This window comes from Xiphias gladius, chromosome 24 (assembly GCF_016859285.1).
Source record: "Xiphias gladius isolate SHS-SW01 ecotype Sanya breed wild chromosome 24, ASM1685928v1, whole genome shotgun sequence".
Classification (NCBI taxonomy): Eukaryota; Metazoa; Chordata; class Actinopteri; order Istiophoriformes; family Xiphiidae; genus Xiphias; species Xiphias gladius.
This window is the reverse complement of record NC_053423.1, coordinates 9,979,486-10,006,660: the sequence shown is the minus strand read 5'-3', so window position 1 is coordinate 10,006,660 and position 27,175 is coordinate 9,979,486. Positions and strand designations below refer to the sequence as shown.

Sequence of the window (27,175 nt, the reverse complement as noted above, 5' to 3'; positions counted from 1 at the left end):
CTTTGTGCCTGGTGTCGTTTTGTGTTATCAGCCATATTTTCAATTTAAATCTTATTTTTGCCATTTAGCCTTTACACCTACAACCAAAGGTTCAACATTTGACCTTCCTTTAAGGCGTAACTCTATTTTTCAACTGGGCTTTGATAGGCCTTGTGGAAAAAAATAAAAAAAAATACATAGGCTACATTTTGACACAAAAATGTATATATTTAAACTTTATCTTTATGAGTCACAAAACCATCTGTGCCATTTCTGTTTTCTTAATAGGCTTCTATTCAGCTTATCAGGAAGAGCGGGGCTAAATGTTTTTTAAGGGGTCCGGGGGCGCAATCGGGGGGCTGTGGGCATTCCCATTACCCTGTGACCGGGTCGAGAGTATCAATCCTCAAAATGCAAATTTCGCCCTCGTCCCTAAACATATCAAATGCAATTTATTCAAAAGAAATTCACCAATCAACCGCCCTAATAAAACGCCAGCCACTCAATCTTGTTGCCGGGGACGGGTGGGGGGTCCCCTCCCCCGGTTCCAAGCGCGAGGTCACCGTGCTTCCAGGGTTCACCTGGAGTGCACCGTGCAACATATGTAATTCAAAGCTATTCTCTCTTTTGTGTGGAGAGTCAAGATCGCTATTATAAGGCTGGCATCAAGCTCCGAGTGAACAGATGACGGAGACTTGTTCAGCGCGTAAACTTTTGACCCCAATTTTTCCTCCTCTTCTCCGGCTACCTCGCTCTCATCAGCCGCGGCCCAGTGAGATATCTGGGTCTCTTGAAACGAAAAATTCATTTTACCAATCTGTCTGCCTCTTGCCGTCGACGCGATCGTTTTCACAAATTTCATAATTAGAAAACATGCCAACACAAGACTTCGAATGCAATTGCAGCTTTGTGATGTTTCCAACGAGGGAATGAAAAGATAAATCCAATGGGCTCCCACTCACGACTAATAGGGCCGTAAAATATGCAAATCATTCATTAGCGTTAGAGAGCAACCGAAGCAGCCAAAAGTCTTTGTTGGAGACAACACTTAAAGTTCGACTCCCCCGCTCTCTTCACTGCAGTCTTTGCCTCCGGTGTAGGAGGCTGCCACAGGCGCTCCGTCCTCCGGTAAATTAATTTATACGCATTATGCTTATAGGCAACGCCAAGCAAACGTGCCATTAACGCGAGGGCGTGTGCGCGCGCGTCGCCGTGGATGTGTGAGCGGCTTTCCTCCCTCCATACAGCAGGGTGACAGTGAACTTGGCCTAAAGCGAGCTCTGCTGGTGGCTCTGAGAGGATGCAGATTTATCTTGGCGCTGTGGCTGACCTCCAGATGAACCTACAGCGCTCCTCTCCTCCTCGCTCTGCCTGGCAGTATGCCGCACATGGGGCCCTGTCGAAATTTCTCCTTTTGAAATATTGGCAAGGGTTTTAATGTCCAAATAGCCGCATTCTCAGCGTGTCTTCTTTTGTTTTTAATGAGTCCAAAATCAAACTGGAAAGAGTATGTTCTTTCCATAACAATGCACAATACGTGTCAAGCAGTAACACCGAAGGGTTTCAGCAGTATGGCTTGGGTTGCTCCAAATCGTGAGACAATCAATGCAACCGCCAAACTTCCTTTTCTGTCTGATTTCAAAAAATACTATGAGAAACTTTCGCCTCACTTTCCTAGAATTTCTTCTCAAAGGTGGCCAGGTTTCAAATGCATTTTTCTCTCCGGTTTCCTTGGAAAAGGCTTGAGAAGTTCTCTAAAGTTCGGCAGATTAGAAAAAAATTTTGTTCGCAATAAGCACTTTTGAAAAAAATATTTTATAGTGAAATGGTTCTTTGCGGGATATTTTCTGTGTGTGGGCCTTTGCGCCGAAAAATGAAAGATTCACCTATAGGTCCAAATGGCTGGCGGACAGCGTTCGCTGTTGCAAGCCCGACAATTTAACAACAGGTTTACAAAAAGCGGGGTTTCAGTTTTCCTGATTATTGTCTGCTAAAACGCGAGAGACACAAATATTCGTCCCCTGTCAAATTATTTGGTTATTTTAAAACATATTTAGTCTGGACATTTCAAATTGGGAAGTCAAATCCTTGTCATGAAAACAGATTGCAAAAGGTCAGGAAAACAAAAAGATACGGCCCGCAGCGTCCTATCAAAAGACAGAGTTTTCTATTCCCCCCCCCATTTTCAGCTCCTGTTTTTTGGGATCAGTTCCCAGTGGCGGTGGTGACCGGGCTTGCCACGGCTCTGGCCGGACAAGAGGTCACCGCAAAGCGAGAGTGACTTTTGGGAGGTCACCTGAACTTTTCAACCCCGAACACAAAACTACTTGGCTGACACAAAACGGAATTCCTTTTCAGATGTCTCCCTGCTGCTGTTTGTTCCCATGTGGTGTTTACTTGACAGTGTTTACAGCCTGTCCTAAAACCTTACATGCTGCCAACATGTGGAGGCGCATCAGCGGCGCTCAGCAGAACAACAACTGCAACTTTCCCAAGGATGGACCTACAACTTCCAAAAGTCATCAGCACACACAGAATCCAATCAGAAGGGGCTAGTTGTAGATCTGTAGGCCTGCAGTAGCGCTTAACTTTATCAAGGAAATCTACACACTCCACACACCCCTCGGAAACTTTCTGGCTCACGGTCTGCGAATTCTCCAATGTAATAAAACGACAACAACTAGAAGTTTGTGGGGGTGGAAATGGACACAGAGATAATTATCCAACATGTAAAAATGGATTATGAGTTACACCACAGATGGAGGGAAACAAGTTACACGGGGAAGGAAGCAATTAAATAGCCATGAGCCGGACCCAACCCTGCGCAACATCTGCCGAGACCAGTATTCAGCACTGCACAACTGACAAATTAGTGTAATGGACTAATAGGGACGGATAGAGGGAGAGAATACAATAATAAGGCTGTTTAACACAGGCTGACTGTTCTCAGGCTACCGGCTAGACTGCAGAAACTCACCCAGAGACGCGGTCCTCATCCTGGAGAGCGTCCGGTCCACACTGAGCCAGACTGAGCAATAGAGACGGTCTGCACCGGTCAAGTAACACTTACAGCCTGTTAGGAGAGAGTCAGACGAAGCCTCGCCGTCAGTGCGATTATATGTTATGTGCAATATACTGTCAACTCCCCAAAACCATAAAACTTACTTTAATGGCTACCACGTGACCGTTTATGGCCAGTGAGCCTATCTGGCCGCGCTCCGGATGATTTTTACGATCTAATTCATAGACAAAACCCCCCATTCATTTAGCACCCAAATGTCAGAGAGACAGAATCGGCCCTAATAAAGTTTACAGCTTGAAAAGTCGAGCTGATTCTCCGGGAATAGCCCGGGAGTCTGTGCGCAAGGGGGACGCCCGGCCCCTGGAGCCCGTTGGTGGCCAAGGACCCCAAAGCCCCCAGGCTCCACAGAAAGGTGAGTAAAACTGGAAGCTTTCATTCGAGGGGACCTGTTGAATTCAAAGGAGGTTTAACTTGAGGGAACTTTGACCATTTTCGGCAGCTCGGAGACGTGTCTTAGGGGTTTTTTGGAGATAACAGCAAACTCCGACTCTTCTCCGCACAGCAGTCGCGACAGGAGCGCAAATGAATCTTTGATGTTTTACAAAAACGTACACTCAACGGTAATGTTGCCGTTCCAGTAGAAAGTTTATTATAATGGCCATCATCGTCATCATTATCATCCTCGTCATCATTATTATTATTATTATTATAGTATATTCTTGACTTCCAGTCTTTGAAAAACATTTACAAAAAGCTTATCACGATGGAGTTATACACATAGGCAATGAAATTTACCGTGGGTGCTTCCACATAGAAACAGCTAGAAAACAAAGACAAAAACACGTTGTTGGTTTTTTTTTACTAAGATGTTGCGCCCAGGTGAACAACGCAAACAGCAGCTCCTGCAAAAACAAAGATACAAGGCACAGCTACTGCACATACAAGACTGAGTCGGCGCCTCGGTCCATACATGTGTTCACAACGCACACAATCACCACACAAGGCTTACGTACTCGGCTGGCTCTACTTTTGGAAGCAAGTTATCTGACAAGTTGGTACAATACATCAAACAAATAAATACATACATACATACTGTATACAGTACATACATAGAAAACGAGGGCTAAACACAAAGGCAGCTCAACCTCAACCCTCTATGTATTAGGCTGTTATTGTTCTGAGTGCATTACACAACTTTTACTGGATTTATTTGCGGTAGGTAGGTAGCATCTCAAGCTTCGACGTTTTTTTTTAATTGTTATTTTTTTTCGTCTTAACAAGAAATAATTTAAACAACCATTTATTTTCATTTCTTTTTCCTCTAAATCTAGACAGAACTGTACATTTTTTATTTTATTTTTTTTTACTCACATAAGCATTAACCACGGTGGAAATAAAAAGGAAATAATATTAAGGAATATAATGGGACGGTTGTTGGACATACAGTGGGCTAGATGGGGCGTCCCCCTTGTCCCGCACACAGCCTTTACCAAGTCTCTGCGCTTTCTGAAATAGGAGGAGGAGAAGTTGATATGACAATCTTTGTTTTTATTTTTTTATGGGGCTCGTCATCAAGGGTTGAGGAGTGAATATCAAGGCCTGTAGCCTCCCCCGCCTGCGGCCGCCATGCTCATGCTCTTCAGCTTGTTGTCCTTCTTCCACTTCATCCTGCGGTTCTGAAACCAGATTTTGATCTGTCTCTCTGAGAGGCAGAGGGCATGGGCTATCTCGATCCTCCGCCTGCGGGTCAGGTAGCGGTTGAAGTGGAACTCCTTCTCCAGCTCCAGGGTCTGGTACCGAGTGTATGCAGTCCTGGCTCTCTTGCCCTCTGGTCCTGACAAATCTTGTACAAGAAGAGAGGGGATATGTTTAAAAAAATAAATAAAATAGTTTAGAAACTTTTAAGACCACATTTTGCATTTTAAAAAAAAATATTGCTTGTATGATTTATGCAGGTAGAAAAGCCTTAAAGGCTGGCACACTACCAAGATTTAAATGGTGCTTAACTGAATTAGAAAATCATTCAAAACAAGTAGAAAAGTTAAATACACACTTTATCAAATGCATCTTGCGAAAACGAATTACACAATAAAGGGAGTACAATGTGGGCTATTTGACTGTTAAAAAAATATAGTCTCATAAACGAACAAATGCATACATCCCGTAGATAGCCAATACATTTGACCTGACTTTAACATCATATGTTAAATTATCCCGTACCTGGTCTATGCTGACAGTAGTGAACATACAAGCAGGTGAGAGGCGCATGTTGCGCCACATGTGTCTCAGGGAAATGTATTTAGTGCTTTGTAATGTAGAAGGCAAAATTGTGAAATTTAGGCCTGTTTTGCTTGTAGGCACAAAAGTCCCAGAATAAGATCCCAGCGAGCTTACTCCTCTCCCCCATAACAACACAGTGCCAGGTCTCTAAAATCAATAGAAGATCGTTAAAAAGGCAGTTTACCGTGACTTATATGTAGTTTTCTCATCCACGGATAGATCTGAGGCTGTGCTGAGTCGGTGAGATTTTGAGGGGTTGTCGGTGTACTTCCCGCAGGCTTCTCTTCCTCCAGGGGGGAAGCTTTGGACACACAGTCCCGGCTGAGCAGCAGCGTGCTTCCGTTCGAGCTCGAGCACGGGGTTGAGCACGGGGTCGTTATGGAGTTTTTCACGGCTCTCTGTTGCGAATGCGTCTCGGCGACCGGGGACGAGCTGGCGACCGAGGAGCACGGTAGCGGGTCAGGCGGAGGCGATAGAGACGAGGTCCCGGTGCTGCCGGCGGACTGGGCGTACCTGACCGGCTCAACGGAGGGTGTTGTCGCCGCTGAGTGACTCGGGGAGTAGCCCGCCGTGCGCTCGCTGCCCACAAAGTGTCCGGTGCCGGCCCGCCCGACTGTTAGGTCCATCCCGTTGTAGCCATAGCCGTACCTGCTGGAATGCATGGCTGTGGAGTCTCTGTATTGCTCGTTTGCCGTACTATGGTCTCCATAATTATGTAACTGGAAGTCCGCGCCATTGGGATAGCGACCGCAGAATGAGTTCACAAAATAGGAGCTCATTTGTTGACAATTCCAGCGTTTGCTCGTTGTAGGTGTTGTTGTTGTTGTTGTTTTATTATTTTGGAGGTAAAATAGCATAAACCTGTGTGCTTGATTTGTGGCTCTTATGGTTTAGCGCGTCCTATAGCACCCTTGCACAATTTATGATGAATTATGGAAATGAGTGGGACATGGACTTGATTCTCTCTTACGTAGGCACCCAAATATGGGGTACGGCGGAGAATCACGTGCTTTTGTTGACCAGTCGTAAATCCTGCTTGGTGACCTCCAGAGGTAAACTCGTGCACGCAGGAAATACTGGGTGGGATGTGAAGGGCGCGCGCCTCCGTGCGCTCGTGGCTGGGACAAACTCCGAGCCGGGGCTCGGGCGTTTTGAATTGTCGTGGTGCGCCATCCTCTGGCTCAACCGCTGCACTGCGTGTCTGCGGCGCTCTCGGAGGCGTGGGCTCCCACACGGGGTCATTCGGAGGTTAACGACCATTGCGGCAAAAAACCAACGGGCTCCTAAACAATACAACAAGTGACACGCTGAGAGCGCAATCTCCGCGAGAGTAGTGTACAGAAATAATTCGATCCGAGTCTGTTGTGCGTGTTACGACAGGCGATGAGTGCAAATAGCCCGCGCAGCTAATAGAATAAAAGCCCGTTCAGAAGAGGGCTCCGTTTCTTCACATTTTTCATACAATCATAAAACCACTGAACAACCAGACGTGTGGGAAAAGGTCTAATGAGGAAATGTTTGGGGGAAATATAAAAGTGAAACGCTGGACGTTATCGAATGATGCCACGGAGTCTGCCATTCAAGGCCTGCCCTCTGTGCCACTTTCAAAGATGAACAACTGTGAATATAGGCCGTATATGAACATACGTACACGACTTTACTGCCTGTATAAGATGGTTAAAATTTAGCGCTGCCAAACCCCAGCCATTTAGCCATGTGTGAAAGGCCTTTTGCACGTAACCCGACGTTATTTCGGTCTTTATTTTAACGGCGAGTCTTCTGTCATGCTGACTTTTAAACAGCTACTCTTAACAAGTTGCAGTTCTAGCACCGTGTGTGTTAGCGAGAAGCCAACGCAAGATCGAGAATACCAAGTAATTACGTTTTATAGGCAGCTATACAGCCTGGAGCTTTTTAAAAATCGCTTTGGAATATTAAAAAAAAAAAGAGAGAGAGAGAGAGAAAGAAAAAGAAAATAAAAAAAAGAAATTAAAAATTGTTGAAAAGGAAAATATTAGGAACGATTACTGGTTAAAATGAGGCCAGTGTATATGAAATGCCTAATGTTAAAAAACCACAATATTCACATAACCAGTTTCATTTTTTTTGAGGGGAGGGGGGGCAAATGTAGCAATATACATCTGTATTTTGCCATTTGCTATGTGTATTTAACATTGCAAAGAAGTAGCTTCCCTGTGATTTTCTACTCCACCTCTCCATTATACATTATGTGTGATAATAAAGTAGGATTCTAAAAAAAATTGTATAATCGGACATGTACATAGCAACAAAGCAAAGAAGAAAACAGTGAAAATTGATTTTACTAAAGAAGTGTTAAAGGCAACCCGTTTCGGCAGTAGTCACATCGTTTCTACACTCAGAAACCTTGACAGGCATCTGCCGAACTTTGCGTAATTTTGTAACCTGACCAATACACTCACTGACAAGGGTAGGTCAGCTCTCGGCTATTCTCCATGTGAGAATCTCCATGCGAATTCAGAAAAACAGAGCTTAAAATAGTCGCTTCCTCCAGCGCTCTCCCTCTGCTTTTCTTCTTGTGGAATTTTTATGGCACCTTCGTCTCTCGAAGGAAGTTACTTCTCGTCTGGTTTCCCCCCCACATGCACTTTCCCCAGAGCAGCTACTTTTCCCAGCCCAAGCCCAATGCTGTGTCACTGACAAAGACAGCGAGATATAGATTATTTATTCTGTTCCAGGTATGTGTGCCCTCTGCGGTGACAGACCCCCAGAAGGCACATCCACCCACATCCAGTGGGCCCACAGCAAGAGTGGACCTATACGAAGTGTCTGTTGGCTTTACAGCCTGGCTCCAACAGCTGATTTATGACTGGCCAATGGCAACAAAGTTCCCACGAAAATTATTTCCCCGGGCCTTGGCAAGGACACACCCAGGAACTAAATAAGGACCCAAAGAATGGAGAGGAAAGGAGTGCGCACTGGTGTCAAACGTGTCGGGCTGGGAGCGCGGGGGTCACTGCTGCAGGAAAAGGGAGGGCAGTGCACTCTGCAGGCATCTCCGCACACAAGTGCTCGTGTGTCGGAGAGAGTGCAAATAAAGTCTCAATGCTTTTGTTCAGTTGCCGGCTAAATATCATTACGCACGGATGCGTGCCCGACTTAGGCGCACAGCGCTCACATCCAGGATAGTTATGATATTTGTATGTAACACAACGAGCAGAGCGATTTTCGACCTAACAACAAGTCGTACTCCCTCCAGACGCAGAGAATAGGATATTCTGGGCAACTGCGTTCAAAGCTTATATAGACAGACAGCCACGTTTTCGCACGACACATTCATGTGTAGCTAATATTTTTTGCAAAGGCAAAAAACGGAAAAGTAAGAAATGTTATGATGTGATGATATGGGATAAGCAAAAAAATGGGGAATGAACATTACACTGGCTGCATTTAACTATACATTGAATTTTGCATCATTAATATCTTGCAAAAGAAAGCTCGTCATACTTTTCATTCAAGCTCCTGACAGAACTTGCTTTAGCGACAAAATAATATAATTAACTAAAATCACTGCAGTGTCACAATACAGTATGTTTGGCTCGCTGGGGGACAAACAGGAAAATTCGGAAATCTTAAATTCCACTGACAGGGACATTCCTGTGTGTCAATTAAAGGTCATTCAATCGCTAAAACGAGCTTGTTCATCAGCGCAATGTACAGGGAGTCACGCATCTGAGGCACAAAAGCATTATGCATGGACACACAGGGGAAAAACAGAGATGTCTGATGTCCTGCGCCACAGACATTTTTTGCTGCAAAACAGGCAGCGCCGCAACCACAATGCCCCCAGTGTCTCCACAGGAGGGCGTCAGAGAGCACATCATTAGGCCACCATATCCACCCAATGAATTCTGCTGCCCAAAGTCCATCCCCATTTAAATCCAACAACAAACAAATAAAGTGTTGACGGCATGCAAAAACCAACAGTAAGTCCGACGTGAATTTGATAACGATGCGTAGGAAAACTGATAGCTTCTATAACTCTGATTGGCTAGGTTCACCAGGCAGCCTCTGCCATTGAAACCACGGCAATTTAAATGGTAACATGAAACCAATTCCTCCACAGGATGTCAACCTCGGTATATTTAAACTGAAAAAATAACGAGGCGCAACCTTTAAATAATGAGCTCCTTGTTGTTTGCATGGACATTGATAAAAGCGCAGACGCATGCAATTAAATGGCAAGTTTCAAATGTCTTACCTTGAGAAGGTTTCTGCTTGTAAACAGGGGAGGTAAGGGGAGGGAATTGGCAGGTGCAGACGGGCAGTGACGGAGGAAAGTCTGCAGCTGAGTCCCAGGACGGAAACTGGGACTCCCGGGGGTCAGTGAGGCGCCGAGCCTCCTTCCACTCATCCTGCCCAAACGTGTCAGGAGAGCGACAACCAGGCATCTCAACGATCCAGTCATATAAGACGAGATCCTGCGTGTCGACCAAGAAAAAAAACAAAACAAAAAAAAAAACAAAACAAAAAAAACCTCCAAACTCCCCCAAAACAAACAAACAAACAAACCGGGAGACGTGAAGGGTATAAAAATGTAGACGGTCGCTGGAGAAAACAGCCGCGTGGAAGCCCGAGACCGTTAAATGAGAGGCTGCTCTATTCTGCTATTGAAAATTATATATAAAAAGTTCATGTTCACGGCTCCTGCCACGTGACGAGCCGGGGCCAATGGGAGGCCGAGTCGCGTCGTAAAGTTGTATTGCCATGTTGTAAATTTTCATAAACAACAACGGATTTATGACCCAGCGCTGGGAGGCAGGGGAGGGGGCAGGTCACCGTCGGGCGCCATCTTACCGAGGGAAGAGGGAATGCAGAGTTCAACAGTAATTTCCCCTTCATCTGCAGCCTGCCCCATCTCGCATTCTCATACTTCACATTCCCCAGCTCCACCGTTTACCTAACCCCTCACAATGGACTGCGGCGTGTTTCGTCGCAAGCAGCCCGATGCCGGACACCGCGATCGGCGCCCGCTGCCGACGGTGCGCAAGACGGTACCGCTCGGCCGGCGCCGGGCTGCGGTGATCATCCTCGGGATTGCGGAGGGTGCGCAAATCCCGAATGCAAATATTAAATGCAGACAAATCAGCAGGTGAAAGCTATTTTATTCCATTATTATATGTTCATTTACAGGTTGCAAACATTCCCAGGGGTTTTAAAAAAAATTATATTCATTTTTCACATATTACTTATACTTCACATTGAAAACGTGTCAACTGAATCTCGATTGAACGCTGTTTTTGCACGTTGGGGGTTAGAACAGCCTACTTAATTGACACCGTGAAGGGAGAGAGAGCCTGACGCTGCCTACATGAGAACAGCATGCATTTATCAGCCTGTTGGTCCCTCACGAACACGTATGAAAATGCTGAGCCCGAAGCTCTTCGACACCAACATTTCACAGTACACAAGCTAAGACCTCAGAAGATTTACACGAGGGCCATTCCTGTTTACAGTATAACAAGCCTCTGGACTTTTCTGGCAAGCTGAGGTAGATAACAGAAGTTCATCAGAAACTAAACACACATCTCGGCTCATTCTGGTGGCCCAGGACAGGGTCAAACCAGGCATGCTGCTATTCCGATGCATAAGGCGATCGGAGAAGGAAATAGAGCGATACACTTACTAAGCCTATATATGACAGCACCCACGTCACAGTTGGAGGCATTTCACTAACTAAACACTCACTTTTACTAAGTCTGTTGTCAAAATAAGGCACATTTATGCGGAATGTTGTAGGCTAATTGTTCCATTTAGAAATACAACGGTCTGTGGAGAAAAAAAAAAAAATATATATATACTCGAATAGATTAATTTACAATCAATTTCAACACATGATGATTTCGTTGCGTCCGTTTTTTTTTATGTCAGCAACTTAAAATTAGGTAGTTTTCCGTTAAAGAACTGTTGATTCAGCTGTATAATAGGGTTAAATTACATATCGTATTGTATATATAAAAATAGAGTTAGGATAAGTAATTATTATCGCTTTTTCATGCAGAGGCTTTTTAATAAAAAAAAAAAGCATTTCGGCTTTAAACTTGAAATGCAGGTCTTAGAGTCTACTGTTAGCCTGCTGCCGTTCAGTTAATCGGGCTACGAAGCTGCAGTGCATGAATACTATTTTCAGTCCTATTCCTAAGCCTTTCTTAACAGTGCCTTCCTTTCATTAACGGTTTAATTCTCTGTCCGTCTCTTTCGTTACTTTGCAGCCGTTTCTGGCTCCAAGCTGGAGCCTCCGGTGTCACCGGCTTTGGGCCCCCTGACCTGGGACACCGCCTGCATAACAACGTCATTTCCCCCGGGGTTTGACACCGGTTCGTCCTTGTGGTCCTTCTTCCACTTCATCCTGCGGTTCTGAAACCAGATTTTGATCTGTCTCTCTGAGAGGCAGAGGGCATGGGCTATCTCGATCCTCCGCCTGCGGCTCAGGTAGCGGTTGAAGTGGAACTCCTTCTCCAGCTCCAGGGTCTGGTACCGGGAGTAGGTCTGCCGCCCCCGCTTTCGATTTGAATCTATGGGAGATATGATAAGATGCGTGAGCTCTGTATAACTTGCAGAAAACCCATTGTTTTTTTCCCCTTCATGATATGAATTAAAAAAACAATGCATTTGAAAATGTGCATGTGTAAAACGTCAATTAAAATGGTGTTTAAACTGGTGCCGACAATAAAAACTTCTGGTAGGAAAAAGCTTGGGTCTCATTCATTCATTTGTGGTTGTGCAATTAATTGCGGTTTATATTTTTACATGATCCCCTACCCCACACACACACACAAACACCAATCAGTAGGGAATAGAATTTCTCTGTATCTATTTAAAGTAGTCCTGCTGGGGTGTTTGGCTCATGTCTCCTTTGATACTCTGCATGCCTTTCCAATTAAAAGCCAGCAGTACGCCGCGCACCTTAGGAGCCACAAGTAATTAGATTACAGCCCCAACATCCTCTGCTTCAAAATGATAACGGATGTCTACGGTTCAAATTGCCTGCATTCTAAATCCACCTGACTTCTTTATGTAGCCGACAACACGAGTGCATATTGATCCAGCACTGTGTACGAACGGGTTTCAGGAAAACACCAGGGCCTCTGCAGCGCAGGCCCAATTAGAAAGGAGCTGCAGAGAGCAACACAGCTGATTTACACAACAGGCCGGTTCTTTTTTACAACCACAAAGGGGAGAAGAGGCTAAAGGAGTAATAGGAGTGCAGAGAAACCCCCCAGCGGCAAGGTCTCTGCGTACACAGAAGCGCCGGCCAAATGAATTTATGGCTGCAGAACTCATTAGTTGCACAATAAAAGTTTTACGATTCTTTCCATGCAACACCAGTGGCTTCATGAAATTAACTGAACCACTAACGGTCAGTGTAGGTGTCCCAGGGTTTTGTAAACGCACTGACCTGGGGGCTCAGAAATGGCACACAAGAAGACACAATCAGCACATACCTGATCCTCTCATCCAGGGGTACATCCGGTATTGTTTGTCCGGCGACGAGGTGAGGGGCCCCGGCCCCGGATGGCAGCAGCTGTCGGTGAACAGGCGGCTCTGGTCAAACGGGCTAGACTGCAGCGCGCGCGCGCTACGCGGCTGGCGCGCGTCCTGTACCTGGCCGAAGCCCGAGGTAAACACGGGGCGGCTCTGGTACACGGCACTACTGACGCTGTAAAGTCCAGACAGGGACGGCGCAAACGCGATGGCCGCAGCGGTCCGAGCCGAGTCATCGTCCTCTCCACCGGGTCCAATACGGCAAGGAGCCCGCTCTACACTTGGGAACAGAGAACTACCCGCCGTATATGTGCTAAGGAGACCATCCACATAATAAGAACTCATTTTTTTTTTCTTTCCGATTTGTTGGCCCAGAATCCTCGGTGTCGTTTTTACGAGGCAGTGTGATATATGACAGCAATACACCCTAGATTTACACCAAATCCCATTTTACTCTGGACCGAAGAACTCACCACGTGACTAAGGCCTGGCCGCTGTCGTCCAATCAGCGGGCAGACACGAATTCCATTATGGCGCGGGGCTCCATAGTGGGATTAACGCTTCACAAACATAAACACACACGAGAGAAATTCACACGGTCCTTCTGATCAAAAGGTATTTAGTTTAATCTGAAGTCATGGTTCAATATTACTTTTTTTTAACCACTGCTTTACAGATAATGATCGATTTCAAAGCTTTACTCTGCATTGCATGTACCTTTGTGGAATTATTTTTTACCTACATGATAATGATCATCTACACTTACACAGTTAGTTACTATCATAAATAACACACACACACACACACACACACACACACACACACACACACACACACACACACACACACACACACACACACACACACACTTTGATTATATAAGAATTCATTACAAGTATCAACAGCGAGAATAATCCGGGCAGTATAGAAACACTGCTTATTTCCTAATAGGTTTTGACAGGATCATTTTGAATATTATTTGCACTAACATACGATTGTTGAGTTGAGTATTGGGGAGTAATTTAATAAAGCGTTTGTAAATTATTCTAGCAAATATTACTCCTACTACTAATACTAACATTAATAATAATACCTGCATAAATGGTAAATAATTTAGTGGAAATAATTTAGTGGAAAGCATGCCTGCAAAACGAACATATACATACACACGCACCATAAAATAAAGTGATTGGTCAGAATTACATTGAGAAAACGATGTATTATTATTATTATTAATAATAATAACAATAATAGAAATAATAATAATAATAGCAATAACAATAACAGCAATAACAATATAAATAACTAATATTATTCCCTTAATTCGTTAAATTATTCGTGAACATGGAAAAATAATATTGATCAGTGACTGATACAGTCACGGATCAGGCAGCCGATTATGGTTTGTTGCAAAATATAGTTTCGATAGGACATAGACTAGCTACATAATCTACACCAATAAATGCAGAGGGGAAAATGCTCCCATTTTTCCTTTTAGCCTTATTAGCTCTTATTCGACAAACTCATTTACTTTGAAATCATTTAGGTCTATAGAACCGCATAGAGATCCCAAAGCAGAGCGCGACTATTTGAGGGCAAAGGCAGTGCTCCAGCAGTCACGGTGTGCTGGCTCTCACATCCATCCCTGCAGGGCCCGCAGGCCGAAGGAGCGGCTTCTGCACCGAGACTGTAAAAAAAGGTGTGAAACTGTTTTTTTTTTGTTTTTTGTTTTTTTTGCTGGACTCTTAAAACGTTACTACAGTTAGCTCCCCAGTGCAGGTTCGTTAGGGAGGAGATTTAAATGTAATGTGTGCGATGTTGTGGAACAGTGCCGCCACTCTCTGGTGACTGCCAGGGACTGCAGGGTGGGGAGGCAGCAGTGCGCAGGCGTTTCGTCTTTCTTCTGCTGCAAGAATCCGGTTGAGAATCCAAGATAAAGGAGAGAGAAATGACGATGAAAGGGACTTTCGTTTCTTCTGTTGTTATTTCAAGCATAGCGCTGGGGTCTTCACTGACGTGTCCAGATGTATTTTGATGTAAGCATCTATATGAGGCCCACTACTGTGTTTGAAACTAGCTGCTGGCTTTATTGCTCCTCCTCCTTTAGGACGGGCCCTGCAAAGGAGCAGAGGGCGGAAGGTTCCCAGGTAGGAACAAAGGACCCAAATGACCATGAGTCCTGCGCGTCCCCGTCGGGGGAGAGTCCAATAAAGCTGGTCATTTCCGCCCGGCCTTTTGTCCAGAGCACAGTCCCACAGAAAGAAGGAAAAAAAAACAAATGGGTGCCATTCTGGAAACGGCCTAATTGTGTCTGGGCGGCCATAAAGCCATTAAAACTGGAATGCCAGACAGTATAGCAGACCAGGCGTTTTATTGCACTGTCTCTGGACGAGTCTTTGAAGTTTGGGTCCATCTGCGTCCCCTAAACGCGTCACAACAGCACTCCAGTTGGACTGAAGTCCGACTTACCCTCTAACTAAAACAATCTATCCGTCTCTGTGCAAGCAGTTAATGTGAGCTGAATGACTATCTCACAGCGCTGTGGCTGTCTGAATGAACGGGGGAGTTTTCAGCTCTGAAGTTGGCTCGCATCGGATTTGCTGCCTTTCGTCTGACCCATATCTGTCTGCAAAATACTTTCTCCTACATGCAGAGACTTGACCCCGTCTTAAACGGGGATGCCCTTTTTTAAAAGATAAACCCAGACCTCTTCTCTAAAAGCCTTTTCGTATTTCATCACATTCTGTCACAAGGGGCTTGTTCATATCGTTAATTGTGTGGAGACGGCGCTAATGGCGGAGCGTTCGCCTGAAAGGCCTCGTCATATCTGAGCCGAACAGAAACACATCAGCTGCATTATTTTGGGTTTCAGCTGTCGAAGCCCTCGATGTCTTTTTTCGTTTTTTTTTGTTTTGTGTCCTCTCGGCTCGCAGCGCTTTGCACACCATAAAAGGTTATAGCGGTAATTGTCTTTTATGGCTGTATACAGCTAACAACATCCTCTGCCAAGACGCAGCTCCGTCCCCAACTCAAAAACACAAAACATACACGCGAATATTCACTTATAGATGTGTGCATTTTGATTTGCATGTGTATGCGTGTGTGTATGCGTGCTTGTGTGTGTGTGTGCGCGTGTGGTTGTGTGTGTGTGTGTGTGTGTGTGTCTTCCTTGCAAATTTAAATGCCTCTATATCTAAATATATATATCTATATATCCATATCTATCTATATTTATATAGACATACGCAGGCGTAAAAAAATGTTAATTTGCACCATATATCCAAGTGTCCAAAGATCCTATATTTTTTCTTTAGGTATTTTCGTGTGTGTGTTGGATCTAGTTAACAGCAGTAACCTTGATATTTTTTGCAACTCAAATTAGCAGCAGAAAAAGACTTTTCGTGCAGCAAGAATTCGGGAATTAAGATATTTAAGAAGCATAATTAATTTCCATACGAGGCCAAAATGAAATAAAAATGTAACGTGCATGCATTCGCAGATATAATTTGTTTTATTTAATAAATAAAGTACAAATTACATTTGTGAACCAAAAGTCAGACGGTCGGCAGACCGTGAGGTATTCAATAAGTAGCCTACAGTGTTTTAATTCATTTTCTCTCACTAACAAACATTATGTTCTTTCAAAATGTTACTCCCTGAAATCCAGCCTTAGTTCAGTATCTAATGCAAGCAAATCTACTATAATCCGCCATCGGAGCAAAACGTTATTGTAGGTAGTTGAAAGACATATAGGTAGTCAACAATGTCATGTAATATAGCTTCTATAATATATTTTTAATTCAGTAAGCATTTTCAAGAGGTTTGTGAGGTTTATGTACCTACTTCAAAATGCGATCCGTCTGTTTTTCTACGCTTCCGATGTTAGATTCAAACTCATGGTGCTCAACCATAGTTTTAACAGTAAGGGAGAAAGAAATTAAAATTAACACAGTTTACAAACTATACGCTCAGGTGACTCAGAGATAGACAACAAATAGCTACAAACCAGAAAGACACACACAGATAGAAACATCCATACATAAACAAGCACAGGGACCAGGCCAACTGATACACTTTAACGAGGTATTAATTAAAAACACAAGAACAAATTTAAAAAACAAAAAACAAAAACGAGAGGGCACTGTTAAAATTGTGCAATATTAAAAGGTAGTCGCATCAAACTGAAGCCCAACATGCTTTTTTTTTAACAAGACAAAATGAGCCTAATAGCTTCTGTTATATAGAACAATAAGACAATAAGTTTAAAAACAAGGTCCAGCAGAGTTAAGAGCTTTCACACACAAAGCTCGCCATCAGTCTAAATACTGTTTATCTACGGTTCAGTCACTCGTCTTTCGGTGCGCCGTCTTTATTAAACTTCTTCATCTTCATCCTGCGGTTCTGGAACCAGATTTTAACCTGTCTCTCGGTGAGGTTTAACAGCCTCGCCACCTCGTACCTACGGTCCCTGGTCAGGTAGGTGTTAAAGAGGAACTCTTTCTCCAGCTCCAGGATCTGGTGCTTGGTGTACGGACAGCGCTTTTTTCTCGTGGCACTCGCATGGAGCCAGTTGGACACTGGGTTATCTGAAAAGAGTGGGGTGCGACACTGGTGTGAGGGCCCGGTGCTCAGTGGCCAAATGTAAAAAAAAAAAAAAGGAAAAAAAAACACACACACACACACACACACACACACACACATCACTCAAAATTTAGCTCAGACAAAAAAATAAAATATATCAAAAAAATAAAATTCCTGTACTGATGCTAAGATGAGTGAACGCAGCTACATCCAAACAAAACTTCCTACTATTTCTTTCTCTCTCTCTCTCTCTCTCTCTCTCGCTCTGTGTGTGTGTGTGTGTGTGTGTTCGAGTTCACTTTAAAAGCTTCAAAAGGCTATCTTATATTGCTATGGCAGAGCCGGGCTATTAACAGTCCCCATAAGGAAATGACACGTTCATGGAACGTAAATGGCATCTGTTCAGACGCGAGCCGCCATCGCACACCCCAATCCTCAAAGCTTTACGCGGAATAAATAGCATGAACATAAAGGACTCTGCAGCGACTTACTTGGATCCAGGCCCGGTTTCTCCTCACCCTCCCCGCTCGTGTCGCCTGCTTGGCCGGACAGCGCGTCCTTTTCCATCGGGGATGTCGTCGCCACCGTGCCGTTGGCGTAATCTGAGAGCAGCAGCGCCGTGTGGGAGCCCGGCAACGCTCCGTCAACACGCGTCCCCTGACCCTCCGGCTTGATTCCGTGGTGATGGGTCGTCGGTAATCCGGTCATGGGCAGAGACCCGGACATGGGCTCCAGCAGCCACGACTGATAGCGCCCATCTGTGTCTGCACCAACCGGGCCTTGGGGATGCCCATAGTGGTGATGATAAACAGAGGAGACGGTGCCTGGGAACTGAGCCGGGACGTGGCTCCATGACGGTCCGAATACCGGAGGTTTGGACGGGAAGGTGCAAGTCCCAAGCTCGCTGTGGTCGCTGATGGAGGCGGGCTGTCTGGCATACTGGAGCCCAGGACCAGAGGAGTACCTCGGCACAGAGACCTCCTCGCTCTCGGGCAGAATGAGGGAATCAACGTAGTAACTAGTCAGTGTTCCGGATGTCGACATGGCAGAAAAATTACACTTTCACATGTACGCAGTCATTCAACAGATACATGCAAAAGTAGAACGCGCACACACACCGCACACACATACACACGCAGTAAACCCAGCCTCACAAAATAACAATGTGGAGAAATCAAGTAGCAACTTGGCCCCACAGAGAACTACAGTGGGCTAGTAATGGGGAGACAGGCTGCTATGCCATTGGGTAGCAGGCACACGTGATCATAAAGGCTGAACAATAAAGGATAAATCAATCCCTTTGGTCATTAAATACTCACCCGCTCTCCTATAACAACCTCCAGTTTTAACATTAAGAATTATCAAGATATGAGCAAGATCTGCTATTTGTGAGATGGAAAATGTGCAGGTCTTAAAAAAATTAATAATCTTTTACAGTATCTCAAGGCAGTTGTTGCTGTTCAAGTCCCTGTCTAGGCTATCCAAAACGATACAGTAGGCTTTTGGAAGCTTTACTTTACGAGGTGCTTTATAGGACACGTAAGCACCCTACCACTGCTGCTCACCAAAACACATTTTAAACACCACTATATTAAAAAAAAGACACCAAAAAAGACAAAAAGAAACTACAAAACTTTGCAACATAAAGCTCAAACTATGTCTGGATCTCGACTCACGTCAATACAAGTTACATGTTCATTTATTTTGTTGTATTTCGGCTGTACGAGACATCTTCCAATCGCCTGTACCTTTTCCATTTTTCAGCTTCAAATATCCAACATAATTTACAGAAGAAAAACCACAAAGGTTATATTTAATATTAGGCTAAAATAGTTATCTTCTGTTCGGCATTTAACTAGATAAGATATTTATACGTAGAAGTGTGCAAACTGTGCTGAAAACAAAGCGCCTGCTCATGCTCATCATATGGGCGTATTTTCCTACAATAACCGCATCTCGGGATTTAGACAAAGATATTACACGTCATCGTATAAACCGGGACTACATCTCTAAGAGCACAAAAGCCACATCACAGCATATATACTGATCTAGCAAAAACAATGCAGGACTGTGTGCATATCCCATATCTGAAAAAGAAACCCATAAACTTGAGGTAATTTCTTCAGAATTGAATTTTTTTTTATTGTGAAAATTTCAATCAGATTTACAACAACAAAAAATGGGAGGGTCTATTTTATTTATATTTCCAATTTGTCTCGTCGCTGCGGTTTTCAGGCGTATTAGTTTGGCTTCAACGACGGTGTAAAACCCCTGGGTCGATATGATAAATAAAAACGAGCATTTACTGAAATCCCTATGAGTGCATGATATAAAACATCAAGCATGTGCGTGATACAAAATGGCCCCAACAATACTAAATAAAAATGTAGAATATCAGAATTTAAAACGGCCAGAGAAAACTGAATAAATCGCTCTGTGTGTGTTACTGACCCATTGGACTGAGGCATCACAGCCGAAGATGAAATCTTTTCTGAATAAAATGCGGTGGCGGGTCCACGTTTCTCGTTGCTCAACCTGCCCGTGTAACCCTTTTACGATTTGACCCGCCGTTTGCCGCTCGCCTGGGCCCATACATGCTGGCACCATCTCTGCCACTAACAGATTAACTCCAATGCCCGCTGGCAGACGGTGCTATTTGGTGCAACGCTACGCCTAAACGCGGCAGCTAAAAATAAGCGCAATGTGGTGCTTGTGGTTTCCTCCGTTTAAAATTAAATGGTGCGAGGAGTGGTAAACACCAGGACACAGCAGCACATTTTAAAACATACTGCATGCAGTGGTGGTTTAGATTAGAAAATGCCTGAAATAAATTAAATAAAAGTATGAAGACACGAGGAGACACAAATTGCCCGCTGATATGGTATAATATTAAAATAAATTATAGAATTTATATATATAATTTCTTTTTATAAATACATACATGCTATTAACTTTTAACTGAAGCAGAGTTGTCACAAAATGCACTTAAACGAAAATATATTGTAACCTATTCTGCCAAAGACGTGTAAGATAATATTCACACTCTAACGAGACTGAAGGTGGGATATATCACAGAGAAACACCAATAACTTAAACTCGACGTGAATTTTACGAAAAAGGGGGGGGTGGCTGTGTGCCTTTATATGTACACTACATCCTAAACATAGGCTCACATTGCAGATGTACAAGGCAGAAACCTCGGGATTCCACATATTGCCCTACGCCTCTCATTTATTACCAACAAATAACCGTAGAGCTTGGCCAACACCCCACAAGGCCATAGGCAATTCAACACGCGTGAAGCCTCTGCACTCTGCTGTTACTGTTGCATTTAGCCGAGGGGCAGGGAAGGAGACAAAGTGTCCATCGTGCGCTTTCTAGTCGCGGGCCTATCACCTAACTGGTACTTGCGCATTATTTGGCCAACGGACATCAAACGAGCCGAGAGGGGGAAAGGGGCGGCTGTGCGCCTATTTGTGCACTAAAAGTTAGAATAGACAAAACACCTTCAGAGCAGGAAAAGACGCCGCCGTGCCAATGGCTCTCAGGCTGTAAACCTCAATCAGGGCGTTTTTTCACCCAGTTTACCGCAGGGGCTATTCACTTCTTTTTGCCTCTGCAGATAACAGCCTGTCTGGCGGATCTAAATATCGCCATAAAGCCCTTCCCCTCCTTTTGTCTGAGCCACTATTGCGCAGCGGAAGCATCCGGTCTCATTGCCCACGGAGGTCGCTGTTGTCCCATTCACCTTCCCCTTCCCCTCCACTGCAGTGGTCGTAACCGAGGCCTTGTCTGGCGTGTCTGCGTCACTACTACTCACGGAAAACACTCACGGCTGTACCCCTTAATCCCAAGTCCACGACGCATACTGCAGCTCGGCTTTGATCAAGTTTCAGTTCAGCACACATGCCCGCTCGGGCTCCCACGACAACACACGTGGGGGATTCTATAGAAAACATTACAAGAGACAGGTTGACAATATACACAGCAGCCAGCTAGCCACCCCTGCCCGATTTAGAAACCGGGGAGGTCTGTAACATGCCTCCAAATCACCTCTCCACAATTTGCGAGAAATCAGGGACATCATCTTTACGTCCCTGCTGTGCTTTCCGTTTGGTTTCGATGTATGTAACTGGGGCAATTAAGACAGTTTCATGTTGCAGAGTTAGAAATGGACCCCAACAACATGAAACTACCTAAACCACTCGACAGTCGATCCGGGCCTCGCGTGAAACACGGTCAGCCAATTCATAATGCGCCGTGGTCGTCGGTTCCCTTCATCAAGTGTCCACGAATTCGTCTGCGCTGAGCAAGTACAAGTGTATTGTACACACTGTAGTGAAGCCGCCGCAACAGGGCGCAAAATGGACAAATTCACAGCGATGAATGGACTTACCCGATGCCCGAAATGTTAATCCTAGTATTCCAAACTAAAGCCCGAGATCATGTTTTATCCACAAAAGTGTCTGCACAGTTCAGATTTCTAGCTGAGAGCCGGGCCTCCTCTCCGTCTGAAAGGCTCTCCCACGACTGAAGCTGCTCTTAGAGGAGAGGGAGAAACCTCATATACCAGCCAGTCATAAAACTCTACAATAGCCGGCTGGGTATGCAGCTAGACGGCTTACAGCCTAATATCTTAATTATTTCCGAAGGCCATTATACATTAGCCCCCAGAAACATTTTCTAAGCTGGTTCTAACAAAAAACAAAAACAAAAACAAATAAAAAGTTAATCCCCAATTGAGGAGCACGTATTATTTTGGACTTTGATTTTCAAGAGAAGCCTTTTCTACTTCTGTATAACACACTTTGACTGAAAATATAAACCCACGTTACAAAAATACAAAGAGCTACTCCTTAATGCGAGCTGATAATTTATTAAGCATTACACAAAAACACAATGTCATATATACAGAGAAATATACAATAAAAACATTCCTCCTTCACTGTTGCGCACCGTTTTCGTGTAAACGTCCTCATCGTGAATAAAGATTCAATTTATACATTTAGCTCATACATAGAATAGATCTATATCATGGTGGACTACATCTAATGGCCATAGATGAATTATTCTTCCCTTGGTGATACATGGGTATTATATTCCAGAGTGGTTTAAAATTGCTGGTCGGGGGGGGGGCAGGAAAAATTTATAACATGCAATTCCAATTAAAATTAAATAAATTCCTATTTGTTTGACTAAATTTGGAAAAAGATGATTTTCCAGCTTTCGAGGAAAAGTGGACAGTTTAAACCTCCCAGGACACGATGTGTTTTTTTTAAACTGCAGTGATTTAACTCCACTGACGACACTATCCTACCATACGACAGAAGTGACAGAAACGTGTCGACAATACAAAAACAACATCACAAAACAATTTAATAGGACCTCTAGTGCGCCCCCCCCACCCCCCGTTTCTTTCCTCAGTAGCTCACAGAGGACGGTGCATTGACATTGAGCGTGTCAGGAAATAAAAGAAAGTTGTACCCCACAGTGAAACGAGTCATGTGGACAAAGTGGTGAGGGTGGGGGGTGGGGGTGGGGGGGGTGGAGGAGAGGACGGGGTGTAATTAATTTCACCAATTTTCTTCTATTTCAATGTGATCACCTCGTTCATCACGAAAATCCGTAGTTGGAAGTGAGCTCCCGGATCCTGTTTTCCCGCGTCATTTTCTTCAGTTTCATCCTGCGGTTCTGGAACCAGATTTTAACCTGCCTGTCCGTCAGGTGGACGCTTTTACTGATCTCTAGGCGGCGCTCTCGGGTCAGATACATGTTGAAGAGAAACTCCTTCTCCAGCTCCAGAGTCTGGTGCTTGGTGTACGGGCAGCGTTTCTTCCGGCCACTCTTTGCTGTCAGCCAGTTGGCCGTGTTTTCACTTTTTGTGTCTCCTAGAGAAAATGGCAGATAGATGGTTTTACGCACTGCAACATGAAGCACTGCGGTGTGTACTCGTGTATGTGGGGACAGACAGAAAGCATCTGGGAGGGAGTGAGTGAGTGAGTATTTTTGTATTATGCAGATATTACAGTGACGAGAGAGAGACAGAGAGAGAGAGACAGAGAGAGAGGGAGAGAGAGAGACAGAGAGAGAGAGAGACAGACAGAGACTGAGAGAGAGAGAGTTTGTGTGTGTGTAATGCGTAAAGTATGCCTTCTTTGTTAGACTCGCCAGACCTGTTACTGAAACGTGCCAATACCAATTACAAAATATTACATGACACTGTATAAAACGTTTTACACCGATAGTTCAGTGAAGCAGAAACATTTTAGTATCAGAAGGAGCAAGATTATAGAAACATTATGGCAGAGGGAAAAAAAAAACATGTACGCCTACACTAACACATGTAGGCCTTAGGACTAGTATATTTTACGCAGCGGTCAATGGAAACACTGGCTATGGCTATATGTATTTAAAATACATTATATTTTGTTATTTAAAAATAAGTCCTTGGTGGCATATCACACTGTAGGACTGCATAACTAAAATTATTTCTAGCTTTTTACATTTTACGCTTAACACGTTCGGACGTGTTCATGCACAGACACGCGATTTTAATGCATTAATACTATAGACATTTGTATTATTAGAGTGAAAAACACTGATATGCAAATGAAAAGTATTCAGACCCGTGTCGTGACTTGTCACTGTAGCCTAACGAGTAAAAATAAAACTTGACAGGTGCCATTAAAAAGCCTCACTCTACCTGCATGCAAGGGAAACAACAGTGCAGGACCACAGCAAGGAATGAACGGTGATTACCTTTGGGGGTCTTTGCTTGGGTGTCTTTGTCGTGCTCCTCCGCTTCGTCAGCTGAGGAGGCTTCTGCATCCGAGGACTCTCGTGCCTCCTCGGTCCCCGGTGCAGCGTGAGGCTGCGCGTCTGCTTTTGCCGAGGACACGGGCTCCGCGGTGTTCCTTCCCTCCTGCGCCGTGGCCGGAGCAGAAGTCGAGGTTGGTGGCGTGTGGAAGCGCGCGGGAGCAGTGGGGTGTAGGCCAAAATGAGAATGGGAAGGGTTCGGCTGGGGGCCGTTGGTGTTGTAAAGTTTATGAGAATGTGCGTGCGTCTGAGACAAGCGGAAGTAGCCCGGCACAGGCACTGAGCCCCCGCCGCCGCCATCGGTAACTGTACAAGAACTCGACCCGAGGCCGGCTGCAGTTAATCTCGAATATGTAAGATCTTCGGCCGTGGAGGCTTTAGGGCACTTCGGCTGCTCATACAGGCAGTAGGTGCTCTCTTCCTTAATGTTCTGCGGGAAGGAGCAGGGCGCGACCTGGGGACCTACCGGGTGCTCTTGGTCCATTCGGCATGACCTCTGCGCGTCCATCCACATCTCCATGCTGGGCATGTACGTCCCTGAAGCGGAAACCATGTTTTGGGGACCCACCTCGCTCCGCTTGCCCATACCTGGGAAGTATCCATAGTTGTGTAGTCCGTAAGGCACTTCTGCAGCGGTGCTATGAGGTAAGCACACCGCGCTCCCTGCGTAGTGACCTCCGCCGCTCTCGGTGCGACCACTGATCAGAGAATCCACTAAAAAGGCATTTCCTGACGGGCTGTCCGAACATGACATTATTGTGGTGTATTTTGGCGTAGGGAGCAGATAGCCCTTTCTGGCTGACATTTCTTGTACAAAACATGCTGGATATGATTAGAGGCACCCCCCTCTCAGCCGTGCGGACTGTAAAACCAATGGAAATGCTGGAAGATGGGCAGTCCCTCCCACTCCGAGGCTACGTAGCAGCCGGAGCGATATCCATCATGGAGCTGAGGCAGAGAAAGGAGACAGCACAGCAATCAGTGTGTTCCCTCTCCTCGCCTTAATGCACCACCATTAGCCCGGAGAAGGGGCGAGGTCCAACACGATGCAAAGTTTAGGAACACATTTTTATGAAAAACCTCAAGTTGCGCGGAGGCATGCCCTGAGCAAGCTTTCGAAACACTGCCCAAGTGTACAACCCGCCAAATGATGTCTGAAGCACTGATTGCCCCCTTTCCTATGTGCAAATCCAGTGTTAAACACGAAGCTCAACGATGAATGTAGCACAGCCAGAAGCAGCAGGTTGATAAAACCTCGAACCCATGGGCTGATGTGAGTGGCTGTCATTTAGGTGAAAAAACAAAGCTAAGCAAAACAATTCCTTTTCATTACAAAAATAATAAATAAATAAATTAAATGAAATACAAATAAAACTACTACTTTACTTCAGGAACATGTGGCCCAAAGCCGGCAAATCGAGTTTAAAAGTATAGGGCTGCTGAAACCCATCAACAAAGACATAAAATCACAAAGCAATGGGACTTAGTGGTAATAAAGTGTTTCAAACTGTAGGGAGATTTCGCCTTTGGTAAAAAGCCGTTTTATATGGTGCATCTTTTAGCCCGATGACAGTCTTGAGTTCCCCCGCACTAAAAGTAAAAATGTTGAGACTAACGTTGCCTGGAGGTAGAGTGAGTAATATCGAAAATACTGCTTTGATCATTTCTTTTTTTTTTTCCCCTCCCATATTTTCGGTCATTTATTTTCCACAGGGACTGTCATTCCTAATATCCAGTCTTCATCGTTTAGCTGTCTTTTTGCACGGCTAAATTTGCTGTTACACGTCAAACATAATCTCTTTTAATCTAATAGTTTGGACTCATATTGAGTCATTCAGGATTAGCAAAACTATGCCCGTGCGTAAACAAAGGCAAAGCATTTCACTGTCCCAAGTAAAAATCAATTAAAGTTCATACAAAAATAATTCATTCAATATTTGACGGATTCTGGCACCCTTCCCTTCCTAACCTTCCTGAAATTCCTAATATAATAATAATAAATAATAATAATAGAATATACAGTCACTTCCTGGGAGCAAATTCATACTTTATTTGAGCCTGTATTATGTAGTGGTTTTCTCTTTGCTATAAAAAATGTATGCGCAGATCATTTTGAAAATATTGTTTCACTCGTTATTCTCTTCTATCTATCCTAAATTATGACTTGTATTAGTAGTGGTTGTATTTCCGCGTGTTTTCACTAAGTGAAGGGAGGAACAATATTTTTGGAAATGAGTTCTGTACCCGAAGTCATTACGCACAACACAACAACAGGTTAAACCTGCATGTCCTTTTGTTCAAAGGCTATTGGAGCTAAATTAGAATTTGGTTTTGCTGCAGTAGTGATCTGTATTTCATATAAGCATCAGGTAACAGTAACCGGGCTCGGTATACACATTTAAATTTGTGAAGCTGCTAAAATGTTGATCACGCGCCACGTGAGGAAACAGTCACAGTGCGCCAGAGCAAAGCGGACCTCTGGCTCGCACATACGAGTCACCCTGTCCGTCCAATTTGGGGCAATAAGGGCCACAATAAAACTCTCCTTCCATCTCGCAGTGTCCTTGGCCATGTGCACTCTATTGCTCTCTCCAGGTTGAAGTTAATCTCGTCCAGCTTTGCCATTACCAGGCCCAGGTGGCCGCTAGCCCCCCGGGCTTGTTTGCACCCTGTTGTACTGAAATGAGCAAATTTGGGAGAAATTCATAAATCGAGCCCATTTAGGTTTTCAAACGCTCTGTCATTGACAGCTCATTTATGTACACTGGCTTAGATTGTAGCGAGTCGACGGTGGACATTTGTCAATCGCCGCCGCTCAAAGCGCACATATTTCAAATGACTTAAATGGCTGGAAGTTGCTTGTAGGTTATTTATGTTTATATGAATATCATAAAATAACCTGTTTCAAAAGAAAAATGATATATTATAGGAAGGTATGAAATAAAGAGCATTTTCTTAAGTGTGGGGGCTTTA

At 44.4% G+C, this 27,175-nt stretch overlaps 4 protein-coding genes across 4 annotated transcripts; all 4 read right to left on the bottom strand.

The window, feature by feature from the left end:
• Positions 1 to 4,349: 4,349 nt before the first annotated feature.
• Positions 4,350 to 6,190, bottom strand: hoxa5a (homeobox A5a). The gene is made up of 2 exons (XM_040121442.1): positions 5,466 to 6,190; positions 4,350 to 4,844 (listed from the first exon to the last, which is right to left on the bottom strand). The coding sequence occupies exons 1-2, from the start codon at positions 6,136 to 6,138 to the stop codon at positions 4,594 to 4,596; spliced, it is 924 nt and encodes a 307-aa protein (XP_039977376.1). The 5' UTR covers positions 6,139 to 6,190; the 3' UTR covers positions 4,350 to 4,593.
• A 5,084-nt stretch (positions 6,191 to 11,274) lies between these two features.
• Positions 11,275 to 13,222, bottom strand: LOC120786196 (homeobox protein Hox-A7-like). Its single transcript, XM_040121444.1, has 2 exons — positions 12,766 to 13,222; positions 11,275 to 11,835 (listed from the first exon to the last, which is right to left on the bottom strand). Exons 1-2 carry the CDS (start codon positions 13,148 to 13,150, stop codon positions 11,522 to 11,524), a joined length of 699 nt encoding a protein of 232 aa, XP_039977378.1. The 5' UTR covers positions 13,151 to 13,222; the 3' UTR covers positions 11,275 to 11,521.
• Positions 13,223 to 16,369: 3,147 nt separating this feature from the next.
• hoxa9a (homeobox A9a) lies at positions 16,370 to 20,033 on the bottom strand. The gene is made up of 2 exons (XM_040121443.1): positions 17,878 to 20,033; positions 16,370 to 17,391 (listed from the first exon to the last, which is right to left on the bottom strand). Exons 1-2 carry the CDS (start codon positions 18,428 to 18,430, stop codon positions 17,150 to 17,152), a joined length of 795 nt encoding a protein of 264 aa, XP_039977377.1. The 5' UTR covers positions 18,431 to 20,033; the 3' UTR covers positions 16,370 to 17,149.
• A 2,938-nt stretch (positions 20,034 to 22,971) lies between these two features.
• LOC120786348 (homeobox protein Hox-A10) lies at positions 22,972 to 25,024 on the bottom strand. The gene is made up of 2 exons (XM_040121775.1): positions 24,146 to 25,024; positions 22,972 to 23,274 (listed from the first exon to the last, which is right to left on the bottom strand). Exons 1-2 carry the CDS (start codon positions 25,005 to 25,007, stop codon positions 23,000 to 23,002), a joined length of 1,137 nt encoding a protein of 378 aa, XP_039977709.1. The 5' UTR covers positions 25,008 to 25,024; the 3' UTR covers positions 22,972 to 22,999.
• Between the last annotated feature and the right edge of the window lie 2,151 nt (positions 25,025 to 27,175).